Below are 25,428 nucleotides of genomic sequence, written 5' to 3' on the forward strand. Positions count from 1 at the left end.
AACCAACCTGAACCTGATCTCTTGGTTCCTTCACAGGAGACCTGAGAACTTGTACTGAAGCCCTCTGCTTGCCCCTTCCCATTTACAACCCTACAGCCTTTTCTTGCACTGCCTGGACTGCTGTCATCTGTAGCGACTTCTTCATGCCAGGTGAGAAGATGTGGACCTGTGCAGCCTGCAGCTTCTGAACTCTTCCATCTGCCTTGAAAACACCCAAGCTCTGTTGCTGCAGAGCTGCTCTTGGAGGGGCAGGTTCAAGTGCCCCCAGCCAGAGAGCACCCTGCTGGAAGTGCCTTTCTGAGCTGACTCACAAAATGCTGCTTGCTATTTGTTCGTGTTTCTCTGTCGGGGAGCTCTGTATGCAAACCCTGGAAGGCTGATATTTGCTGTCTGTTGATTCAAAGCCACTCAAGCCAGAGAAACTGCACCTGCAACCAGGCCAATTTTAGCTTAATGCATTTCTGGAATACATTCTCTACTGCAACAATAACATAGCCCTCCAGGAACAATATGCTGTCTTGCGGGTAACACTGCTCATTTGCTTCAGTGTCATCTGCCACAGTCAATTTGGATCAGATCTTGGATACCTCCATTGTAAAGTACTTCTGAGCATTTCTGAAGAGTAACAGTGCTTGAGTGCAGTTTGAGAGAGCCTTCAAGATAATAACTAATGCACAACAGCCAAACTTAACTTCTACTGCACATATAACCAGTCAGAAGATCTCCACCCTAGATACTGCCAGCCCCTTACTCTAATTAGCATTCTGTATGCAGTGACAGGTTTTCAGGTTTTGTTTATGCTCAGATACCTAAAATAATTCTAGTAAATCCACTGTAGGAGCTAGCATAGCAAACGTTTTCGTGTACACTTGAGACAAGTGAAATGCATCTAACACTGTTAGGAAAATGTGAAACTGACCATCACCTTCCATTTGATGTAAGCAGCACAATTATTTACAACACAGAATTTTACAAAGAAAGCAATTGTGAGATAAGTAATATCACAAAAACATAAAATTAAAATTTTAGATTAACATGCAACAGCTGTTAAAAGAATTTACAGATAGAATCCATCTGATCACATGTTAATATTCTATTTAAGAAAGCAATGCCTTTTATATGTAAATACTTACTAAAAATACCTGCAACTCTAGACCACCTTCTCATGTACAGGAGTTAAGAAAATGAGCTCTCCACCAATTTTCAGACTTCCCAGTACTGACTCGCTAGAACAAGACCCAGAAAGTAGTGTTTAGGTACCTCTGTCCAAGTAATCCTCAGAATCATGACCTACCTCTATTGTAATTTGCTTAAAGTGTAAACCAGTCTTATTTCTGCATTCCTTCCCCTTCTCCTGCCGTGCCTGGCACTCAGCAGATTCTGCATGGAAAACCTTATGCTGCAGGGTTAGGTAAGCCCTAGGACTGAGGCAAAGGAAGAGCGTGAATACATGGGGATGCAGGGAGGGTGTGTAAAATCACACCAACTTGGACTGGCCTTGACTGCTGTAGAACAATCTGCCTGGGCTAGTGTGTGTGAATGCTTTTACCCTGCATAAGGCAACACCTGGCATTAATGACTTGAAGATCCTGTGAGAATTACGGAAAAAGTGAGAATTAACACAGTAAACTTTTCTAGTGATTAGTCAATACGGGGACAGGAGACTGGGGTCCACTCTAGGGGTGGTTTATTAATTTAATCAGCATTCTCTGTTACAAAAACTGAAACAAAATTCTTCTCCTAGAGACACTTGCTGCCTGAGTTGCATTACAAAGAACATGATAAGCTTATAAAAAGCTGCTGTTAAAAAGTGGTAACCGCCTTACTCTTTAAGGACTCCACTATTATATATTGCAGATAGACAGAAAAAAAGCAAATTGTTAGTATCTAATTAAGGCTATGCCAGTTTGGGGGAGGGCTGTATATCTGTTTTAAGAAAAGAACAGCTGTCAGACACATACAGAGTGTTTATATCTAGCAAGCAGCATCATTACTTCTGCTTCTGCCATTAGACAGCCCCATTGTGGCAAGTATGGTCTATGAATAAGCCTCCCTTCTGCATTTTTATTTTTATGTTAAAAGGAAGATGATTTGTGTGGGCTTCTCTCATTTGTTAATTTCATGAAGTCATTATGAAATCTGCCAGGTCATCTACATTCATCTGTCTTGGGAATAGTGCTGTAACACTCACTACTGGGATGACTTTTTTCAAGGAGCAACATAGATGTGGTCCTGTTCTTTGCAAGATTAATCTTTTTGAAAGCTGTCAGGCTTTTTAGGAGTGTGAAAACTGGTGGTTTCAAGCCATGTCATCTCTTTTCTTTTTCAACTTGGATTTAAGAGCAGCTTTCTCAACACAGCAGACTACTTCCTTTGACTTTATTTTGCCTTGGCAGTTTGCAAGGCAGCCTGCTGATACAAGCAACCTCATCTATTTCAAAGACAGCAAATCTCTACACAGCACTACTATTTTGTTTGATTGTTTATCAAATTAATAGAACAGCTGATTATGGAAAATGCAAACAAGATCCTTCTTTTAAGCATATTTTGTTATAAATGAAAGATTCCATAATGTGAAACCTTAAATCTCATCTTAAATCAAGGGACTGTCAGATGGGCACTCTGCTCTCACTTCTCCTTTTCCCAGACCTCATTTCCTCCCATGCACAACCACCAGAATGTGTCCCCTGTTCTGTACAGTTGCTTAATATCCAGTAACAAGGACTAAATAAGTGCCCTTATAAGTTTCGGGGTAACTTTAAGCTGCCTTTCATGCAATAAGGACTTTGGTCTTTTTGAGAATTTAATCACATTCTTAGCTTCATTCTGCATTTCATTGCTAGTCTTCCATCTGTTATGCTACTCTCAACTGGAAAGGAGGCAAGCCAGCTCCACATATGCGCCACCAGGGCTCCCTGGGCCTGCTCCCAGAAAAACAAAACAGAAAAAAAAATTACCCTTCACAAAGTAGCCAATAATTCTATCTTATGTAACTTGTCCACCAAGATATTCTTGCTAATTTGTATCTGAACTATTTTCAAATACATATTAATGTACGTAGCAGGCCTCTTTAGTTTACTTTTGCAAATTATGTGATTCAAGAAAATTATTTGATCTTTGGACAACAAAAAGAGACAGAAGTATTGCAGTCTCTTCTAGATCTTAGCTGATGCCCAGGGCTGAGTGCTATGAACAAAGCTGCTTAAGAGACAGTTAGCTCTACTTAATGGGAGAAAAGCATCTAAATAAATATTTGAATTTTGACAGCTCAATTCCCAGATGTAAAAGCAGGAAATGGTATCAGTAAGAAGCTGTGGAAAGCACCAAGAAAACAGAGGAAGAGGAGGGTACTGCAGCATGAGAACACAATTTCTGACCCTGACAAGCTTAAAAAAAAACATTGCTCTGCAGCTCCAATAAAGGCTTTGTTTTCTGATATGACCAGGAATATTCCCAAACAATTTAGCCTACAGTCATCATAATGTGGATGTTTGTTGGCCCCATGGCCTGTGGATTGACTCCAGCCCACTTGGCACTCCTAATCCAGCTTCCCTTTCCCTGGACAATATGCTTGGGCAGCATATCCATCCTCATCTCTGCCCCATGCAGCAGTTACCTTCCCATACTGGTCTCCCTAACTTTTCTCAGGGGAGCTGAGAGACTTGTCCAGGATGTGCTAGGGACAGATGATGATAGCAGGAAGACTAAAGAGGACAGAGGCTTCAGGAAAGTTGGGGCAATTTGAAGAAGAATTGGATCTAGCCCCTGTGGCTGCCTATATTGGACCACCCTCATAAGAGGTGTGACCCTTGGTTAAATAAAATAGAGACAAAATTATTATGCAACCAATATACCAGGCTGACATTTCAAATTAGACAGAAGCTGACAGCAACAACACTGTATATTAAATAAGGCTTGCACAAATAAGACCTATAAAGTAGCACACACACAATTTCAGAGCAGCTCCAAGGCAATAGAATAATGCTATTTCGAGAGTACCCAGTGCCAGAGGCAGTACTGGCTGTGAGATGGACTATAAGCCCCAGGCTAGCTCTGCCTGCAATAATCTGCAGGGTTGACTCTGTGACAGATTGAAATGCAGCAACAGTGTTTATGCAACTAAATCTTGTTCTAATCTATTAGTTTATGTAACCTTTGCTCACAGACCCACTGACTCATAGGTCTCAGGAATCTAAAGAAAAATCTCATTTTTTTTTTAATTCTCTCCCATCATTCAGCCCCTGGTTGCCAAATAAACATATTGGCAGAGATCTTCTTAATTCTCTTTGAGTAAAAATTATATTGATAGGGGAAAAAATAAAAAGGCATCATCTAAAGTCCTAAATCCCAGCATACTTCTGCATACATAGAACCCAAGTTATGTAATATGTACAACGAGACATTTGAGTCCCAGGCTGGGAAAGGGACAGAAACAGTTTACTTGCTCCTAGGGAAAAAAATACTGATTCTAGCATTCAGACATTACCTGAGTAAAGCACAGCAACAGTATCTATGGAAATGACAATGATTCTTCTTAGCTTGAAAATTTTACTTTCATCCTTCTTGTATTTCTTGCACTTCCTAGAACATTTTCACATCTTTTAAGTGAGAAGCTAACAACATGAACAGCGTGCAGCACACTTGCTGCAGCTGTCACAGTTCTAGTGATTACTACATGAAGCTTGTCCCCATCAGCTTATTTTGACTCTTTCTGGCTAGGCTCTAACCTAGCTTTGTGAAAAGACTTAAGATTTTGGTACTTTGGGGTTGTGGAGATTGGTTTGGTTTGTTTTTTGCTGCCAACTGAACAGCTCACACAGCTGCTGCAATGTTGCCAATGCAACACTTATCTATGTTATATCTGATTTAATGCCTAACCCTTTGCATTGAGAATTCATGCACAAAGCCAATCGCTATCACTTGGAATTAAATGCATTTGGAGCCAAATCCCCTTGTGTTAGGTATATTCAGGAGAGGTTTTGATGCACACTGGGCACTGTCAATGCCAGATGCACCCCCTATAAGCAGACAAGGTGCTCCCAAGGCTGGTGGCAGCAGCAGCAGAGCAGCACGGTGCCTTTTCCCAGCGGGCACCGCCGGCAGGGGGTGCTGGAGATGGTGCCCGATGCTCCCTCGTATGAAGAGTTTATCCTTGTTTTCCCCGATACTCAGGATTATTAAAAAAATAATAATTTTTCTTACATCCTTGACCTTCAAGACCTCCCTGCAGTTTCTCCTAGGCTCTGGGGCACCTTGTTTGTTGGTTGTTTGTTTTTTTTACCGCCAGCCTGTGTGGGATGAGACCTGTAAACCCCTGTTGCTCTGCAGGGAGCAGCACTAGGTGCTTGTGCCTGTGCCTGCAGGAACAGCCCATAGTGAAAGTAAACACATCTGTGGGTTTCAGCATGTCATTCCAGTTGCACATGATCTCAAAAACAAACATCACATTTTGCTCTCCTTTAAAAGTGTGCAGGCCATACGGCTGTACTGATTAGGGCTATATTACATATAGTATAACTGCTATTCCATATGTATTACTTCGTTCTTTCCTGCACTCCAACCAAATCTCCAGATGCATTCCTGTCTGCACATCCATCTGCCTGCTCTGCAATCCCTCCCCATTTGTCTTAGAGAACTCGTGCCCTATTTACAGTATGTCTGGCCTAAATCCATTCTCTGTTCGAGACGAAATGAGAGTCAGGAAACGGAGCCTAAAATAAAACTAGTCTTGCCTTAGAGCAACATTTATTGTTCATTGCTACCACTTTGTGGACAGTTCATTTCGCATGTGCACATAAGCAATCTTGCAAGGCCTTGTCTAAGCTATCAACTTCAGATTACTATTAGCAAGGCTAGGTGGTGTACATAACCAGAACAAAAAGCCAGATACTGCCCCCAAAAAGCTTTAAAGCCATATAAGCCAGAGCTTTGCAAGTACTTTTCTCTACAAAAATCTCTACAAACCTTGCACACATCATCTGTGAACTTGTTCTTTTAAAATAATTATGATAAGCTCCATCTTGCACTGTTTTTTCTTAAAACACCAACACCTGCTCACCTTCTTAATGCAATTTACACAAAAAAACCCCACAACCACAAGAACACGTTCTGGTAAAAGCAGATTTAGTATTTCTGAAATTCCTACTGCAATACATAGGAAAGAAAAGTCAACTGAGATGAATAAAAGTTCACATTTTCTGCATTCTCTTTCATACAGAAGAAAAAGAAAAAATTCACCTTTAGGAGAACTTTTCATTGGCTCACACTATCTGATTCACACCAAAGCCCTACTTTGGACATGAGGTGGTGCTATAGCTTGCATAACTTGTATTATTAGACAACACCAACAGTTAGAGCATACTAGAAGCAAAAGGAAAATGTAAACAAAGAGATACATTAAAACCAAAAAATCTGAGTTCAACCTATCAGCACTTCTACAGACTTTCATACCAGTAGGTACACTATAACACTGCTGAAAAGATATGTAAAAAGGCCCTAAAGAGAAAGCAAATATATCACCTGCCCACACCAATTAGGGACTTCAAATATCTAGCAAAAGACAAGCATGAAAGCTTGGAAAAAAATCTGTCTTGCATAGCATGTTCTGTGCAAGCTGTAGCAGTTTTTCACGTGCCCAAGGCTCCACTGACCAGTTTTGTGCCAGAAGGAAACTGACGGGACAGGTATGCATAGGTGGAAGGTCCAGACAGCATTCTGCTTGCCTCTCCCTGAAGAATATCAAGATTAGCTGCAGTGTGAGGGGTTTTACTGGGCTAAGATGAAACACAGCAGTAGGAATCCAACCCCCTTAACTAGGTTAAGGCAATCATCCTCTCCTCCCTTTTATTCTTTTGCTCTCTTTCTCCCTAGGTCCTTCAAGAAGCACCAAACGCGGTAGCTTTGGAAGATATTTTTTCCTGTTGTCCATGCTGGCCCTGTCTCTACCCCCATTTCGTACCTGTACTTCTACTGGGAGACCTGTTCTGGACTGGAGTCTGAGACACTCACAGGGCTTAAAGGCAACTACTGTCACAGCAAAGCTAAGAGAAAACTATTCTGGCAGACTCATTCCCTTCTAGATGCATTTACTCTCCCATTCCCATCTTTTCTTTTGAAAGAAAACTAACAAATGTCTCCCAGAATGAATCCAAAGGATATTTCATGACAGACTAGATCTTTCTTCCACATTTTCTCTTCTGAAACAGTGAATTATCCACAGCCTGCTAAAGCTAAGAACTAGACACGAGTCCAAAGCCAACAGAAGGCTGTGGGAGAAACTCTTATCTCGGTTACACAAGTGTGAATCTGGAGGAACTCCAGTTATTAAACAATCAATAAAACAAGGATAACAAAAGCTATTATTTCAAAAACATTTTGTGATGGTTAACTACCAGTTAACTACCAGAAATTAATGCTGGTGCAGAAATTGGGAGCCTGGGAACAAAAGGCACTACAAAAATTCTCAGTACTCATTATTTCTGCCATTCACAATTATACTTCTCAATGTAATCTGTTTGCTGTATTTATGGCATCCATGAGTGCTCCCTGCAGACCCTAATCTATTATGTTCCTGACTGAGTCATCAGCCTCAATACAATTAGTCACATTTTAATTGGGAAAAAAAGTCTACCTCTTTAGACACCATTCTAGCTGAAGGTACCACCAATGCAAAAGTCAAAGTTCACAAATAATAGGCAGTGGTTACAAAGGCAGAAGAACTTGAATACACTTCCCTTAAAATGCCTGATTTTAAAGTTCATTCTAAGGCTGCCAAATGGGATTTTTTTTTTTTAAAAAAGCCTTTCAATGAAAGGCATCTGTTGTAACTCAAAGATTATTAATAAATTACAGTAAGGATTAGACTTTAGAGGAAAGCTGTCCACTAAATTATGCTGGATTTACTTATTATTAGGAGAGTCTACCAAAGCTTGTGATTCTACAGTTATATATTCTTTAAGTATTTCTCTATCCTCTGTCATGGGGTGTTCCTACAAACAGCATGAAGTAAAATCATGCAATTAACTTCATTGTAAACAGTATAAAAGGTGCCAAGCAAGTATTTTACAAAGATACCCAGTTTAAAAAATACATACATTTCAATTTCACCCACTCTAGTGGAAGTTATAAGAATACCATATGATAAATGATGAAAACATGCTGCTTAAGTTAGTATAATGTGATCAATGTGACAACTCTTTTTTAAAATCAACACATTTTCAAAAACTGTTTTATGACAGACTGTTCTACAGCCTAAGTATTCTGACATTTTTAATAAATTCCTTAAAACACTATAATCTATTTCCAACTCCTTTTTCAATTTTTCAGGGGGTTTAAGAGCAACATTATAGCAGATTTTCAGGCTGACCTTTTCTACACATCTCTTCCAGTGACCACATCCACCTTTTCAGGCTCAGTTTCAGCTTTGCCAAAGCAAGAAGAAAGCCTCTACCTGAGCAGCCATAAAAACAGCAGCATCCTTTCAGTGTTCAAAACAAGACTACCTGCAAAGAAATTGCCTGTAAGCAAAGTGGTGTCAGACACACACAGTAAAAACTACAGTATTTGTTATCTCCCCAGATGATGAGCTATGTGATTTAATAAGAATGTGTATTTTCAAAAACATGAGAAGAATGAGCCACCAGAGTCTGAAATATAAAGTACACAAGATAACATATTTAAGAAATACATATTACTATATGCAGGCTTGACTCCTTTTGTTACTAATAAAACAAAAATAATAAAAAAGTGGGGAGAATGCAGCATCCTTTACCCTGTATTCTGAACAAAGGTGTCTTCAGGATTATCCTGAAGTATAGCAAATATAGTTTTGTAGTTAAAAGTGGACATTTTATGTGGAATTTTAAAAAACAAGGTTTTACTGTGATAAGACCAGGATAAATTACAAAAAATGCACCAAAACCATAAAATATTTATCGTACAGCATCTAGGTCCACAAAACATCAGTGTCTCAGCTTGCTCTCACCTGTTCCAGAGATAAACTTTCTCTGAGAAAACAAAATTGTTTTTCAAATCCAGAAGGTGAGAAACACAACTGAATAAATATTCACAGTATCAAGTGAGAAGCAGAAAGTGTGAATCAATCCTGATCAAGGCTAGCGTGCAGAATACATATTTGTTAAGGCAATACTATACACTTGAAATGAAAAAGCTTGTTAAAATATCCCAACTTAGCCAAGCAACCTCTTTGGATAATTCCAGAATTCTCTCTCAGTATTTATTTGCTAGCTAGCTATGTTAAACGTGCAAAAAGGAGGTATGTGGAGCCTTTTCTTTTGAGAGTAACAATGACCTAAATTCTTTCTTAGCTATGGAGGAGTGGAAAATTAATTGAAAAAGCTAAACCACACTGCATCTACAGCAAGACATTTTAAATACAATTGGAAGAATTCTAAGATTTCACAGAAACAGCTGATGGCTCAGATTCCTACTGGTTTAATTCCTATGCATTCCTTTGGCTTTTATGTTAAACATCACTATGCAAGTGTATGCAATGGTTGTAAACAGAACAAACAAATATAATACAAAGAGTTGTTAAATTTACAGTAAAAATTCTTGTCATACTGGCCGAGAAAGAAGCAAGCATTAGCAGGCAAGAAGGAAAGGGAATTTTGCCTGTTCAGATCTGTTTGGTGATATTTATCACACATGGAAAATACGTTTATAAATAGAAATAGGAAAACGTGTAACTGCAATTGTCTAAGTATACTTTCTGCGTTCCGTTGTACCTATGCAGTTTGTTAAAAGTTTGAAACAAGTGCATGCTAAACTCCTGCCCACAGGAATTTTCAGAATTAACCTACTAATATCAGTCTTTTCTTGAGCACAATTCCAATTTTTTAACACACACAGCTCACGTCGAGCAGGTGCTTTTAGTACTGACCGAAGGTTTCTCTCGCACAATAGCTACTTCTCTGCCTACTTCCACGCCTCCTACCCCTACCACTGCAGCTGAGGAGCCTCTGAACAGCGGGGGGCTGTCCCCGCACCCCGGGGCTGGCAGCACGGGCAGCCTCGGCACAAGCAGCCCAGGCGAGGCTGGAACTTCTTCCGAACCCGTCCCTTTCCTTTTCCTGCCGAGGAACAGAAACGTCTCTGCTCTGACTGCCCGTGTGCGGCCGGGGAGGGGCTGCCCCAGGTGGCCCCGGCCCTTCCTCGCCCGCAGCCCCGGGGAGAGCGGCCGGCGCCGCAGGAGCCCGAGCACCCATGCCCGGTAAGTGCGGCGGGGCCGGGGGCTCCCTCCTCCCTGCAGCTGCCGCCGCGCAGCCTGAGCCCTGCTCCCCTCCCCGCATGACATGTGGGGGAGAAATCGACTCCAGCTTGCCTCCGAAGCTGAAGGGCTGCAAACCCTCCGCCATGCCCCTCTGGAGCTGGGTAAGGAAACAGCTGTAACCGGCGGGGCTGGGGGGCACCCCGCATGGTTATTCCACATCCGGGTGGTGCCTGAGGAGCTTGGCTCTCAGACAGACACGAGTGCAGAGCTTCCCAGATAGTTTGGTTTATACTGTACCTATGTTTGTACTGTCAATGTAAATCAGAGTACAGGGATTAACGCTTGGCAATGGAGAACAGGCTGGTCGTAACTCCAAAACGCTTACTGCAAAATTTAAGAACAGCTTATTAAAACCTTATCATCAGACACTAAGAAAACAGGGATCCGATCCCAAAGGAGACAGATGACGACCACCAACACTTCTCTGTGCTAGGATAAACCTGGTACCTATTAACTGTGGGCAGTCCCCCAGCACAGGCCACTTGGAAATGAAGTGGTCCAACAGGTCTCTTTCATCTCCAGTTGACATGATCCTGTACCACAGCAGAATACAATATATCAATTTCTCATGATGACAGGTAGTTATTTAAAAATATACATATTTTCTCGCTGCACACAATGGATTCAACTTATTTCAATGGTTGATTTTGTGACTAGTGCTACACTGTGCCCTAAGCTACTGGTTCTGTTGCTGATCTAATCAGATAAGATAGACTAGAAGTAAGTCAAATTCCTACCCTCATTAAATCATAGGTAGCTTTACTGAAACGGGTAAAACTTCCTTCTATGTACCACTGTGTAAAAACAGAAAAGCAGAATTTGAGCCAGCAGCAGTGGGTGGCTCATAGATACTTAACATCATCCAACAATTTCAGTACGTTAAACTCAGTGATCAGACTGGAAACTCACTCCAAAATCAGTGCACTGCTGTTGTATTAGGTATTGCATTCCAGTGCACCTCAATTTACTATCCTTAACGGTAGACAGTGACAAACTGGTTATGGGAGAACACAGGGCTACTGCTGGTAGCAGTCAACACTTGGAGAGGACAAGTTAAACACAGTCCTATTGAGCTTGCTTGATAACACTTAGGACACCTATGTCAGGCAGTAAAGCCACAGCCATATAAACATTTGTAATGTTGGTACTAAATACCTCTATGAAGCAAACTATTATTTTCTATTATGTTAATTGGGGCATTAAACTAAAGCATTTTTTCTGCATCTGGACTTCTAAGCTGTAAGAAAATGGCATTCTGACTGAAGACATACTTGAGATGCCCTACAAAACTAAGAGGAACAAACACACAATTTCCATGCTCAGGACTGCTTTTGTTACACATTTCCTCATACTGTGCATTCTTATGAAAGAAAATTAAGTTACCAGTGTAGCACCACCAGACTTATCTCTATTAATATTAACTCATACCAGGTTCCTGTTTCTCAGAGTAAGTCTTGTACCAATACTGTTGTACTAATAGCCTGGCTAAATACTGACACATATTTGGCCCACCTACCACCTGCAAGGACATCAAAGTGCTTGTTGCTGCCATGAGCAGAGTGGTTGCTCCATGGAGCATGCTGGGAGACATGAATGATTATGAGACTCATGGGGAAGCAGCTGGCCAGTTCCTGCAAAGAGCTAAGGCAACACACCTGGAGGGGAGCTGCAAAAATAAATTGGCCCCTATGACTGTGCCAAATGCAGGAAAATAAGATAGGATCAGGTAACAGCCTTTGAGGCACTATGGCCAATTTTATAGCACCAGGTATTTATGTAAGTAGCTGAAGGACATTTTATATCACATATTGCAACATGGCAACAGTGAAAAAGACCAGTTGTACATGTATTTGCAACACACCTCCTGTACTCCTTATAGCTTTAATAAACAAACAGTTTTGAATTCTTATTCAAAACTACTGCTAGTGGTGACTGAATACTTTGAGCTTGCATTGTCTTTATTTACTTGTTCCATCATATAGAGGTAGCTAGCTGCAAGGTACCTACCAAGCACAGACAGATAAAATGGAGAAAGGAATAAAACATCACCACAGTTATCTCTACATAAAATCAGAAAAGAGGAAAAAGCAAAACAAGTTAAGAGACTGCCAGGTGACTTAGTTGCTTCAGTTTCAGAGAAGACCTGTAGAACTGGTAGTACACAGTACTCAGCTGATCCTGAGCTGGCTCCTATGGCTGCATAATGGAAGATAATTCTACAGCTGGGGCTTGTTTTCAGACAGAGGCTATCCTGGTAGGCTCAATTCTCAGTTGAGAATCACATCTCTATGCATCAATACTAGTTTTGCAGGAGGCCAAGACAGGCTAGGTATAAGGTACAGTACAGAAGTGGTCTTTTCCAGCCTTTAGCATATTCAGCAAACATGAGAAAGGAATGAACTGAGCCCTTTTGCAATCATCTGCCTGTGGTCTAAGTGAGACATTATCACAACAGAGTTCCTCTTCTTCATATTAAAGACGTTTTCGAAGTTTTATTCATGTGAAAATAATCCAAACCCAAATTACACAAGATGTAGCTCTATCTGAAGTAATCAGGATTCAGGAAAGTGTTTAATGGTTACTCAAGTTTGACTTCACAGATCAGGAAACACATGTATCCTTAGAAAGGAAACAACCCAGTTTTGCTTTGTTACTTGTGCCAGGATCTAGACACAATTCAACATAGATGAATAGTTGGAAGAACAAACCAAAATATCGGTACATTTGTATTGGGTGCTCCCAGGTTTTAGTTTTCTTCCATTATGAAAGCTCTAGCACTTCTGCCATGCTAAATGCTTATGCGGATGTGAAGTAAGATCCCAAACAACCTGTTGGGTTTTGGTTTTTTCCTTCCTGTCCATAGCCTCTTACACTGGTCATTGCCAGCAAATCTGAATGATTTCTCATCCCTCATTGCTGATATCATACATCTTCAGGTGTCGCATCATGCTATAACCAAAGAAATGTGCACAAAAATATTTCATTTGGAAGTAATTTTGGAATGTATATTAATTTTCCAGCTTTAATATTCCTGTCTATGCCCAAAACATACATAACTTTGATCCTCCTGTAATGCTGTATATGCTTCTATGTCTGAACAGAACAAGCAGTTGCTGTTGCTGGAGGTATACTAGGAGGAATCCTTTTCTTTGTTCTCATTGGAATAACTGCATACCTGCTTTGGAGGAAATTTTGCTGCTTCCTTTCTTACAAGAAGTTCATCAGTCCTGTCAAAACAACAAATAAAAATGGCCTTTTTCAGGATCAGTCAACTTCTGAAATTCAACCAAAAATCACAAGGTATATATTTTTGTTCTTAAAGCATACACTACTCATAGTTTACTTCAACTTGTAAAATCGCAAGAGGAAAAGATCTAAATATATACATGCACAGAAATACAAGTCCTCTAAATTATATGAAAACATCAGTCATGTTCTGTTTTGTTCCTTGAGGAAAATAATACTTCCTTGAACTATGAATGCCATTATTGTTTCTGATTTATGTAAAAGAGATAATGCATTCAAGTGTAATTGGTGCATGGATAGCTTTGTTACCTAGACAAATTCAGCCTGTGTTCCAGAGTCATTCCTGGTTGTCTCATAATGAAGCATCTGAGAAACAAACAAATCACTTCAGTCCAGAAAGCAGACTCTTAGAAAGTTAGCTACTGCAGAGCTTTGAGGCTGTAAAACAAGCAGCTGCAGTTAATTCTTCCCTTCCTTTCAAAGATGGATTCTAAAGGAGAATGAAGAAGTGAGGGATTTGCCTGAAGAACTAAGATCTGATGTCCGTGATGTTATCACACAAATAATCTGATAATCTGATGTTATTATACAAGTAAAATTAATTGTAAAGCAATGGATATTTATCTTTTCTACCTATGCATCTCCATAGAATTTTTACAAAATTGTGAGTTAAGAACAGTAAACTTATTAATGCTACCAAGCTTTGTTTCCATATTTAAAACAGAAGAATCAGTAGCTGTTGTTGTCTTTAGCAGATCCAGAAGCATTCCATTTATCATTCCACCGACACTGCAGGGGCGAGACTGGATTAACCTGACTAACGAAGAGCACATTCAGGATGACAGGGATCCCTACATGATTCCTCAGTCCGGACCACGGTCATCATTTCATTCTTTGGGTATGGCATAGCAAAACCATGACTCTTCTAAGGGTAATCTTTTAAAGGTAACTTTACTACTAGGAAGCATGTTTGTTAGGGGTGTACCAAGCAGCATTACACAGTACAAGCCCTAAATGTTGTATGTATATATAATTTTTGTATATATAGGAATTGGGCCAGAATGTATTTGCTATGGGACCTTGCACATATGGCAGGCAAAGCATCTCTCCTGTGTTTTGTTAAGGCACAACATGAGTGTAAGTTCATGAAGTGTCTGATTATTGTCCCCAGAAACAGCAGGTTGACCAACTGCAGGCTGCAACAACAAATACCTGAAACTGTGAAGGTGCAGTCACAGGAATAAGTGAAAGAAGTGGTACAGCCCCAAACTACTGCTTCCAATTTGAGGGAAAAGGAATTAACATACCAAGATTTTTAATAAAGTATTGTTAATAAAGAGGTTCATGTGATTGCCCCTAATACAGGAGAGGTTATAAAAATGCCTGCTGCGGTCATGAAACTAACCTGAGGGTGCTTGTTTTTTATTTCATGAAGCTGGAGCTTATGTTGTAGGAACCATTAACCCAGAGCTGTACAAGTTTCCTGAAGACAGAAGTGAGACGGATTTCCCTGAAGGCAACATTGGCCGCCTCTGGTTCTCCATAGAGTATGAGCAAGAGTCAGAAAGGCTCCTCGTCTCTTTGATCAAAGTCAGAAAGCTGCAGCCTCCTGCTGATTCCTGTAGTCCATTTGTGAAAATCTACTTGCTGCCTGATGAAAGAAGCTACTTGCAGTCCAAAACAAAACGCAAAACACTTAACCCACAGTTTGATGAAAACTTTGTTTTTCAGGTACTTTTCCTTTTGATGAAGCAGATTTTTGTCTGCAGATTCTGACCTGTCAAACTACAGTATGTGCTTTGTAAAAATTCATTTCCTGCAAGCTTCTACGAAGGTACATGTTGTTTCCACTGGAAACAGGATTTATTACCAGGGCTTCTAAAGTCTGTGGGGTCCAGAACTGATTTGACTTCAGGTCTGCACCAAAGCTGTGGATTCCAGAACTTGCCCTGGGAATGATGAAAACTCCAGTTTGAACTAACTTAACAGGTTCACCCCAGCAGCTCTATAGGTCCAGAAGCAACCAATACAGAACTAATGCTTCCATAGCTTTCAGATTTTTTGCTGTGGAAGTAGGCTAGAAAGTAGAACTCATGAGATGTCTGATAACACTATTTGTATAGTGCTGTAAAGCTAAGAGCACGGCTCCCTATGCCAAGAAGCTTTCAGCAGTTGTCACAAGATAAAAGCTTTAAAACCAAAAAAGTTTGTGTTTCAAGACAACTGAAAAATTAATGTTTTCATGTTTATAACCATTTGTGTGTGGAAGTGAATCACAGAATGGTTTGGGTTGGAAGGGACCTTAAAGATCATCTAGCTCCCAACCCCCCTGTGGCAGGCAGGGACACCTTCCACTAGAATGCATCATCTAACACTTGATCTGTATGAGTTGAAAAACTGCCAGCTAACATCACATGTTTCAAATGAACTAATTCTATTTTAGCTTGGATCTTTAGACTTCTGCATAGCTAAAACTTTAGGCAAATTAAGAATGTGGACCTCAAATAATTAAAGGAAATATCCACCTACTTTTAGCACATTATGAAAAATTCTTCCTTTGAAGTCATGATGAGAGTAGAAGAGTCAAATGTTTTATAATTATTAATATATTCTTCCTTTTCCTGTACAGGTTTCCAGCAGAATGTTGCTCCAAAGGACTCTGAAGTTTTTAGTTTATCATGTTGATAAACAGAAAAAGCATCATCTCCTAGGCCAAGTTATCTTCCCACTGAAAAATGAAACATTAACTGATGACAACAAAGTAGTCATATGGAGAGATCTGGAGAAAGAAAACTTAGAGGTAGGTGATACCAGGCTGCTTGGCATTGCAGAACTTTTGTCACCTAACAAGTATTAGAGGAGAACAGCTGAAGTAGAAGTATGCTGTATCAAATACATCAAATGCAGAAGTTTTTGATAAACATTTGGAATAAAAATTCCCATTCTACCAATCTGCACATCCATTGCTGCAGTATAGGGATTATCCAATTGCTGAGAAACACAAGTTAGGAGATAGTTACATACACCACTTGTTGTTTGCTTCTGTTTTGAGTAAGAGCAGAAAAAAGCAGAATAGACAAGTGTGGTTTGCGACAGCAAGGAAATAGGCATCACCTGGAAGAGATAGTAATTCAAAGGTTCAGGAAGGGTGATTAATTGGTTCTATCAAATGTTACAACAGCATAAATAAAGCCATTACAATGCACTCGCATACCTCATTGTGGCAGAAACTACTAGTATGAAAAACATTTTTCCCCTCCATTTGTCTGAGTGAAGAGAGAATCTTTCAGATCAATTTAACAAGTGCTCTTACACTTCCAAAGCCTCCTTCAGAGTATGGCGATGTCCAGTTCTCCCTCAGCTACAATGACTACCTGGGCCGTCTCACTGTAGTGGTTCTAAGGGCAAGGGGATTAAAACTCCAGGAGGAGAGCCATGCTGTCAGTAAGTGTAATTTCCTCTCTGCTATCAGCTCCAGAATTCCTGTTTTAATTTGCTTCTTCCTCAGCTGTTCACTCAGGCTTGCCCCAGATGACTTTGAAAAGAACAAATAAACACTCTGGGTGATTTAGTTTTAGTGGAAACAAGCCATACTTTGCTCCTGGGGTAATTAGATAATTAGACAGCTCAGTTCTGCTATGTTTTTTGCTTCATAATAAATGGTTTGTCTCATGTCATCAGTAGTACTTTTTTCCTCCTGCTTTAATACAGTGAGCTCTCTTTGCTGCACACCAACCCAGAGAAGACAGTATTTCAGTGGATACTGACATTAAGAGTTACCTCAAGGTAAAAGCCCAGAGGTGACAGCTGCAGGTCAACTGTTATGCTAAACAGCCGTCCTGCAGAGAACTGCACTGGGAAAAAAAAATCCCATTTTAGGACAACCTGACAATTGTTTAGAGGACCATGGCATGGAGTCACAATTTTTCTCCCTTACTGCAGGGAAGGTTTTCCTGGTACATCATGCTCACGTGTCCTTGGCCTCAGAGATATTGAGTGTAGATATTGCTACAAAATGCTGTTTAAAATCTAAACGCTCAAAGCAAAAACAGATGGAAGAATCAAACTTGTGTTTGAATCTGTAGTGATTTTTTTGATCAACTTTGAAACTAAACAATAGAAAATACACCCAGTAGTTAAAGAAAAGAGGTTTAGCTCTCTATCAACACACATCAGCTATTAATTTTTTGAGGTTTCTTTTAGTGGGCTGTTTTAGAAACGATGCCCTCTAAATGAGTAAATCTACATCCATAATGTTACAGGTAAATTTGCTTAATTTAGGGTAAAAAACTCATACATGAAGAAATGCACCGTAAAACCATGAGAATATAGAGGTTTCCAACAAGCAGAATCATACCTTGTACACTTGTTGAAAAATAAATATATTACATAATGTATTGTTTTAGAAAACAAATAAGATAAGGATGGCCAGAAAAAATAGGACTGGACCACCTCCCATGTCGGATTAAGCAATCGTGTGATCAAAAACATGAAATTAATCAAAGGACTAAGCCTTCAAAAAAGTCTCCATCAAATGAAGGGAAGATACAGGAATACAAGATCAAGGATACCGGGTAAAAACATGACTGTTCACGTTAACAGCTTCTACACCGGAAAGTGCACTGCAAAACTGCTCACTGAGTACTCTGTGTACTCCCTGCTTAATGTTACGCATTGCCATGCTGCCAGATACGTTTTATGAATTGTTCATGATCTAGTTTTATAATTAATACTTTGACTCCTGAAAGTATGAAATTCCTTACACCTTCTCCCAGCTGCCTCTGATATATTTTCTTCTTGAATTTCTTTTTCTCCAAGGTGTGTATATCAAAGTCTCACTAATGAACCATAATAAATTCATCAAAAGTAAAAAGACAGCAGCTGTTCTCGGATCTCCCAATCCAGTTTATAATGAAACCTTCAGTTTCAAGGCAGATCAGACAGAGCTTGATACAGCGAGTCTCAGTCTATCTGTGCTCCAGACTACCAAGGGAGAAAGTAAGCTATATCATCTACCTCATAAGATATGATCTCATAATCTCTTACGTATTGCAGAGATGTTTAAACACAGGGAACGAATTCATTTTCAGCAATAATAATTTAACATATAAAAAGTTTAGGGTATTTCACAGACCGTTTCTTTAAAAAGCAGAACAACTTATTTGCAGTAAGTTTGTCTCTCTCTGAGTGGCTAAAGATAAATTTAATGGAAGACATGAATAAAATAACTGTAGGCTAGTCCCTGTCAGTACAAGGTGCTGTACTTGTATTTCATTCTGGTATCCTAAGAAAACAAACTTATGCAATTATGTTCTGTGAACACTCGTGTGTAAACCCCAGCTTCCAAATTTTTGAAGCTATTCACTGTTCCTAACCGAATCTGAAAGCCAAACAGAAATTAATTACCACAGCAGTTGAAGCAGTGAGGAATAAGAAAGATTACAAAACATCCCAATTTCCTTGCAGAAAATCCAATGGTCGAGGTTACCTCTTAGTAATTGTCAGATAATCCATTAAGGAGTCCTGCTTAGAGAAGCAGACTCAGTATTTCCACTGATCGCAAGAAAAACATCATCTCTCTAGTGCAAATTTCTCAATAATGGAACATACTTACCCTCAACAGGCTTTGAGGATTGACTAGAACTAGGATCAGTACCAGAGTCTTCCATCATTTCACTTGCAGACAGCCAGATGCTTTATTATCTTTTTGAAGTTGCTGTCAGGTAGGTTCCAGTTACTTTCCCTACCCACAGCTGGAAAGGTCAGGCACAAAGAAACAATCTCTTCATTGGCAGAGTGTGGTCAATAGTAACTCACATATTGTGACTCCCAACTGTCTCTGTAACTAAATCTGTTCCTTTCCAAGCTAGTAGGATTTGTAATAAGATGTTCTAAGGTTGCTGATGCCCAAAACTAGGGCACAATTCCACAGTACAAGTGAGGCAGAGGGGCTGGACAGATACTCATTTGTGTGCCTTAAACTGATTCTAGTTTAGAGTGCAGACAATAGAGTAGACCTTAAGTCACTAAATATTCACTGTAGTACCTTTCAATGCCGAATTTTAGCATGCAGAAACTACAGAACTTGAAATCTAGAGTGAATTCCTCAATGAAATTTTGGTTTAAAAATAACTTTCAGAACATGATTAGAGAAATACAAGGTATTATTCTTATTTAAGACTTTCAGAGAAGCACTTGCAGGTATTAATCACTAACTGCTTTCTTTTTTTTATAGAAACACATCTGCTAGGACGTGTAGTAGTTGGGCCTTTCATGTACACCCGTGGCAAAGAACTAGAGCACTGGAATGAAATGATCAGCAAGCCCAAGGAGTTGGTTAAACGATGGCACACTCTCTGCCACAGCATGTAAACACCATTGATAAAAAAAACAACCATAAAATGGAAAAGCTCTCACTATCTTTCAGAATCTTATGAAGGGTACAAAATCTTTGACCACTCCTAAGTAGACAAAAATAAAGCAAATTCTTTATTTGTCCAAATACAAAGAGAAGACTTGGTCCCTGCTAAGCTGTAACTATCTTTCCTCTCTTCAAAACATATTTTCAATTTAATTAATATGCAGCACAGTAAGCAGAACAGAAGGACAAGCACAAGCTCCCAGTATTAGTTGTTTTGACCAGTAAATTCCAATTCTTTGTAATGACTGCTGGGCACAAATGGTCATCCATCATGTGGATAGAACCCAAAATGACTTAAGAATCATCAATGATGATACCAGGCCTAACTGTCCACTGCACTGCATCACCACCGAGTAGCTTCACCAAAAGGGGTGGAAGCCCAGCAAACATGCCAAAACACACAAAGCCCAGATGACTTTGACTGACTACTAAATTTACAATTTATTTAAAATAGCATCATGAACTTTAAAACCTCTTTCAAATATGAATGGTGGAAGGCACTGAGTGGTTATTGATCAAAAACCCGGAAGCACCTGTTAACATCCCTCAGCACAGTGTATTTCTTGCAATAATTCAGTTAGATGTTTTCAGCTAACCCAAACGTACAACACTTCGTGTTGATGCTAAGGGAGAAGCATAAAAAGAAGTCCTGAAGTCTCAAATTATTGGAGGCTTGCAGGAGTACTGGAGTACTCTGAGAAAATAATATAGGGGACATGCCCTGTCCTTATATATTTCTTCCTAAGCATGTCTCTTCTGGACAAGAATTTTGGGTCTGATCTAGTATGATCACTCTTACATTGAAAATCCAATTAGTTTATGCCCCCAGGACATAAGTCTGTCTTTTAAGTAAATTGCTGTTCTGTGAAATAATTCAGAGTAATTATTTTTAATAAAAATAAATAGGACATTCTTCTCTTCTTGATTGTTCAACCAGGGACCTGAACTCTATACCTTTTATGCCATACAGTCATAAACCAGACACAGACTATTGCAGCAAAACATTTTGTACAGTTATGTTCCAAGACAATCAATCTCTGCAGCTCAAAGCATACTTCCTTTTGAACAGGATACAACTTTAACTTCATATATTTAAAAAAAGGCATCTCTGGGGAGATAAGAACATTTTCCATGTTGATAATATTGTTATTAACTAAAGGAAATACTGCAAATGAAAATATATCTGAGAGGAATTGTAATATAAACTCTACTTCACCTGATGCCCCATTTGAAACATTACATGGTCCCCTCAGTCCATCTTGCAAACTGCACCATGGGATATAAGATAAACCTCAACTAATTGCATTTAATTTTACTAAATATTCAACCCTTATTATAACCCTGCTAAACCCGTAATGCCAGTATCCTCAACCCCTAAAAGCTGTTTCCAATTTTTTCTCCTACAAAAATACTGAAAACCAATCTAAGAGGCAATATGTTAGATCTGGGAAGGCAACCTATACATACATTCTATTGTATCACTATGATAAAGCAATTTTACCAAATACATTATGTCTTTCTACGGTTTAAGAACAATAAACATTAAAGATCCTACAAGGAAACTTTAAGAATGTTTGAGACAGTTAGGTTCACTAGCTTGTGCAGAAAAAAGTGTGTAGAATATGGTGTCTATTAGCATAAAAAAGTGGGAAGTCACCTGATTTGATGTACAGTACAGTCCAAATAATAAAACAATGCATTGTACTAATGTGGTCTCTTTTCTTTGTGCTTCTTATGCGTTAAAGTATCAATACTTCCAGTTTGGTGTGCTCAATTCCAGCTACAATCATGAATAAACACTTAAATGCACTTACCAATGTACTTCACTTGCTAAGGGCCATGCACATGAAGTAAATGACAAAGGTCCTCTTTGACTCTTACTGAACAAGTAAAGCAAGAAACAATATTAAATAAGGAGTTATAATATGGTGTTATTGTCACATAAGAGTAATTTTTCTTAACCACTGCCTTTTACAAACCATTCGTGTGGACTTGTGGTTGAGACTTATATTGAGGTGAAGGAGGAGGAATGGTTACAAGACCTCTTAGTGCCCAAGAGTGCTGCTTTTCCTCTAAAATACTAATTTTACCACAATTCATAGCACAGAAAACCTTGATCCAAGAAATACACAGAAATAGATAAAAGATCGTAGAAATTGCCATACCTTTCTTACACTTGTCACAGGTACCTTGGCACAGCAGAAAATTGATTTTGCTGGCATAAAATCAGCACTTGTATACTTGCTGACAAAACTGTCAGAGACTGTTTCAGATAGATAAAAATACTGGGGAATGATTTTATCACAAGATTGCTAGAGCTTAAACAAGAAGACTTTGTTTGATTAATAGAATCTCACCAGATTGATCAGTACACTATTAATTAAACCCAGAAAAAAATGACCTTGTGAAACTTCAGGTGAGAATTCATTTCTTTTAAGTTACCCAATAATCCTTATGACTCTCTTGTTGTCAAACTGCTCAGAAACATTACTACCTTCCCCTTTTTTGGCACACAAGAAAACACATGGTTTATCAATAGCTCAATCATTAAAAACCCAACAGTCCCAAACTGGTTTCAAGTGAGATACAACAACAGAACCCAAACTAGCATCAAGAAACATGATTATTCCCTTGTAAGTAGCCACTTCCAAGAAACAGCTTATGAAAGCTGTTCAACTGTCATTACTTGCATTATAATACATCTGACAATTTGATTTATCAAACACAGTTTTGACAACACTTCTGTGTTTGAAACTTGAGGACAGCTGAAACAGTGTATGTGGAAATTCATTTCCTAAATGAGAAGAATGCACGTAAAGGTCTGCAAGTATCTAGGCAGACAGCAAACGTGATTCATACCCTACAGCTCTACCACCCTCTGTAAGGGGCACAATTTGTATCTGAGATACTTATATCAGAAAAATATTCATCTATATAACTTTTGCAGTATTTATATAAGAGAAAGACACTGATCTATCTTACTGCTTTCAAAGAGTAATACTTACAAGACTGTTAATTTATGAAGTCAAATGCAGCCATTATTTACTCAGTCTTACTGATAAAATGACCATCAGAATACACCAAGACTTTAAAAAGTATTAATTTAATTTCTAAATCAGTTCAAGTTGGGAGAAAATTTTGTGGACTAGCATTAAGCTGATTAAATTGGCTTGAGGTGGTGAGGTTTATTTGCCAGCTTATGTTGGATGAATACAACAATTAAATAATTTAAAGGGTCCGTGAAACAATGCACCAGTTAAACTGTTTAAAATCTCAATTAAATTGCTGTAACTTCTAGACAAGCAAAATCAGATTCAGTGAAACAGTTCTGTATTACAAGAGAAAATAATGGCAGCAAAATTTCTGAGGATAAATGGTAGAAGTTTTGCTATTAAAAGAAGGAAAGCAACCAGAACAGCAAAGAAAGCAAAGCTACAGATAATATATGGGATAAGATGAACAAAAATTGTATAACTAATAATATTACTGAATTATGTCTGTCTTCCTCTAATAGGTCTTATCTGAGAAAAATGCAGTCTCTCAATACTAGCAAACTAGGAAAACAGATACACAGTAAGAGTTTATTAAGATAAAAATATACATATAAAATATACTTTATGACAATTAGTATTACAGCAGCAGTATATACTAATATCAGATATTCCATACCAGTCCTCTTGGTTATTTTTTTTTAGTAAGTTAAGAATAAAATCTTCTGTTGTATTTTGAAAGAGATTTGCTTCCTTGAGGTAATGAATTTTTCTTCTGTTTGCCATTTGTGTGTTCCTATGGTCTCTCTTAATCAATTATTGCAGAGGTCAGTGCTTCAAAGATCAAGATGAAAATTTAGCAGATGGAAATCCTTTTGCAAAGGATAACTGTTTTCATCTAACACAAAATGGCTCCTAATTTCCAACAAATAGGATGCTTCTGTATCTGCTAGCAGCCAATGACACAGATCTGCCACTATTGTGCTGTAGGTTACATCTGAAGAGGGCACTGCAAAAGACAGAACAATCCAATTTACTCTTTATTTTCACAATAGCACCTGACAATCAAGTTTCACCTCCATGAAATCTACACTGAATTACTGCAAATGTAGCTCAGTATCAGAACAGATGAGCAGCTTTGTTTGTTTGTTTTAAAAAAAAGTGAAAAATAAATGTGCTAAAACTGTTTCTCATTAAACTTGTAACACCTGTGAATCATGTAAAACACCTCCCAGGAAGTCAAACATTTTATCAAGGGAAGTCTGTCTGAAACACTGCTCAATTATTTACATCATGACAACATATTAGCTATTTTTAAAAACTCCTAAGAGATTCTGTTTTGCATATAAGGAATCAATTTAGTTACTGAATACTTAATTATAAACTGTATAATAAATATTCAGACCATCTCACCTCTTGTTGCTATCTGAACTCTGAACTTCTGAGTTTGCTGAATAGCAACTAAACTGTTGTCTTTGAGGTTCTGGGTTTGTTTTTTTTTAAGTCTCATACAATATGAGCAATCATTACATTTCCAGAACAATCTCATCCTGATTCTAAATTGTCAAAATTTAAAAATTATACTTTCATCATTAGCTTCTCTGCCTGTTTCTACTGCAAGTAATTAATGAAACAGTACCTACTAATCTGTTCAGCCAGTCTGCAGGAATATTGAGGAAGATTTTTTCCATCAACTCAGACACAACATGAACATAAATCTCATATCCTCCATCTTCTACTGTCATCAAAGCAGGTCTAGATGAGAAAACAAAAGAAAGTTAGCTGTTACGATTTTTGACTGTATTACTATGATTCAGAAATTTTGCTTCAATGTTATATTACCCTCCAACATAACACCAAGAACTAGAAAAACTAGAAAGTCTCCATGCACTCATCTCTGTCAAATCTGTAGAGTTGGAATGAGTCAACAGTATTAGGTCTGAAATTAACCTGTTTCATTTGCTGTTTCACATGATTCAAACGTGATATTGGATGACAAGCAACTGGTAAGATGGGGGGGGTGTTAGTACAGTTATTCCCTATATTTCAAGTCTTTGTCTACTTTCCAACCTGTCGTTATTGACGCCATATTGTTCCCCCAGGTAAGTCCTTGCTTATGCTTATGGTTTTTGCTATGCATCTGTGAGATGATACCTTAGTAATCCTCTATTACAATGCTCAGATAGTTTCTGCTAAATTTCAAGCTTCTGAGCAATTTTACCGAGACTAATAATTTATACAGCTGATGCAGCTTGTACCAAACATATGCTCTTTGACCGGCCTGACAGTATTTGACCTGCAACATCTACACCACCACAATCCTAACACATTGTAGAAAATCTGCACTACTCAGGTTAAAGCAGGATGCAATCCTGACCATCCCACGTAAGAAACTAAAATGGTAAAACATTAGGTCATATCCCAGTTTTGCTGTAAACCCTGGTTATAGCAAAATTGGAACAGTACCAGAACAGTATATG

The 25,428-nt window shown here is 38.7% G+C and overlaps 3 protein-coding genes across 13 annotated transcripts in view; 1 reads left to right on the forward strand and 2 right to left on the reverse strand.

Annotated features, from left to right (window-relative positions):
• GPRIN2 (G protein regulated inducer of neurite outgrowth 2) overlaps positions 1-16,173 on the reverse strand; it is a 35,889-nt gene extending 19,716 nt beyond the window's left edge. Inside the window, exons 1-2 of the transcript XR_007889289.1 lie at positions 16,067-16,173; positions 13,485-13,518 (exon numbers count right to left, since the gene is read on the reverse strand). The gene's annotated coding sequence lies outside the window, so the exon portion shown is untranslated. Of the gene's footprint in view, positions 13,519-16,066 lie in introns of the transcript that reaches the window.
• On the forward strand, positions 10,142-21,666 carry SYT15 (synaptotagmin 15). 4 transcript variants are annotated; one of them, XM_051617244.1, is made up of 8 exons: positions 10,142-10,392; positions 13,393-13,591; positions 14,290-14,435; positions 14,973-15,268; positions 16,167-16,337; positions 16,861-16,981; positions 18,356-18,535; positions 19,773-21,666. In XM_051617244.1, the coding sequence occupies exons 1-8, from the start codon at positions 10,314-10,316 to the stop codon at positions 19,907-19,909; spliced, it is 1,329 nt and encodes a 442-aa protein (XP_051473204.1). In that variant the 5' UTR covers positions 10,142-10,313; the 3' UTR covers positions 19,910-21,666. The 4 variants fall into 4 exon arrangements, with proteins under 4 accessions (XP_051473204.1, XP_051473205.1, XP_051473206.1 ...); XM_051617245.1 differs by having other exon boundaries at positions 14,293-14,435; XM_051617246.1 differs by having other exon boundaries at positions 10,142-10,231.
• A 1,859-nt stretch (positions 21,667-23,525) lies between these two features.
• SHLD2 (shieldin complex subunit 2) overlaps positions 23,526-25,428 on the reverse strand; it is a 37,194-nt gene continuing 35,291 nt past the window's right edge. For 6 of the 8 annotated variants that reach the window (XM_051617237.1, XM_051617236.1, XM_051617238.1 and 3 more), the window contains 2 exons: positions 24,588-24,703; positions 23,526-23,957 (listed from right to left, as the gene is read on the reverse strand). In XM_051617237.1, the coding sequence (XP_051473197.1) occupies positions 23,785-23,957; positions 24,588-24,703 (289 nt within the window). In that variant the 3' untranslated portion in view covers positions 23,526-23,784. Of the gene's footprint in view, positions 23,958-24,587; positions 24,704-25,428 lie in introns of those variants that run through there. The other 2 variants (XM_051617241.1, XM_051617242.1) reach the window with 2 other exon arrangements.

The sequence above is a fragment of the Apus apus genome, chromosome 4 (genome assembly GCF_020740795.1).
Source record: "Apus apus isolate bApuApu2 chromosome 4, bApuApu2.pri.cur, whole genome shotgun sequence".
NCBI lineage: Eukaryota > Metazoa > Chordata > Aves > Apodiformes > Apodidae > Apus > Apus apus.

What these genes read in the sequence shown, in the direction of transcription:
- SYT15 (XM_051617244.1), top strand. Translation starts at nt 10,314, where the DNA reads ATGTGGGGGAGAAATCGACTCCAGCTTGCCTCCGAAGCTGAAGGGCTG. An exon ending in ATTCAACCAAAAATCACAAG is followed by an intron (nt 13,592 to 14,289) that starts GTATATATTTTT and finishes TGTTGTCTTTAG; the next exon opens with CAGATCCAGAAGCATTCCAT. An exon ending in GTCATCATTTCATTCTTTGG is followed by an intron (nt 14,436 to 14,972) that starts GTATGGCATAGC and finishes TATTTCATGAAG; the next exon opens with CTGGAGCTTATGTTGTAGGA.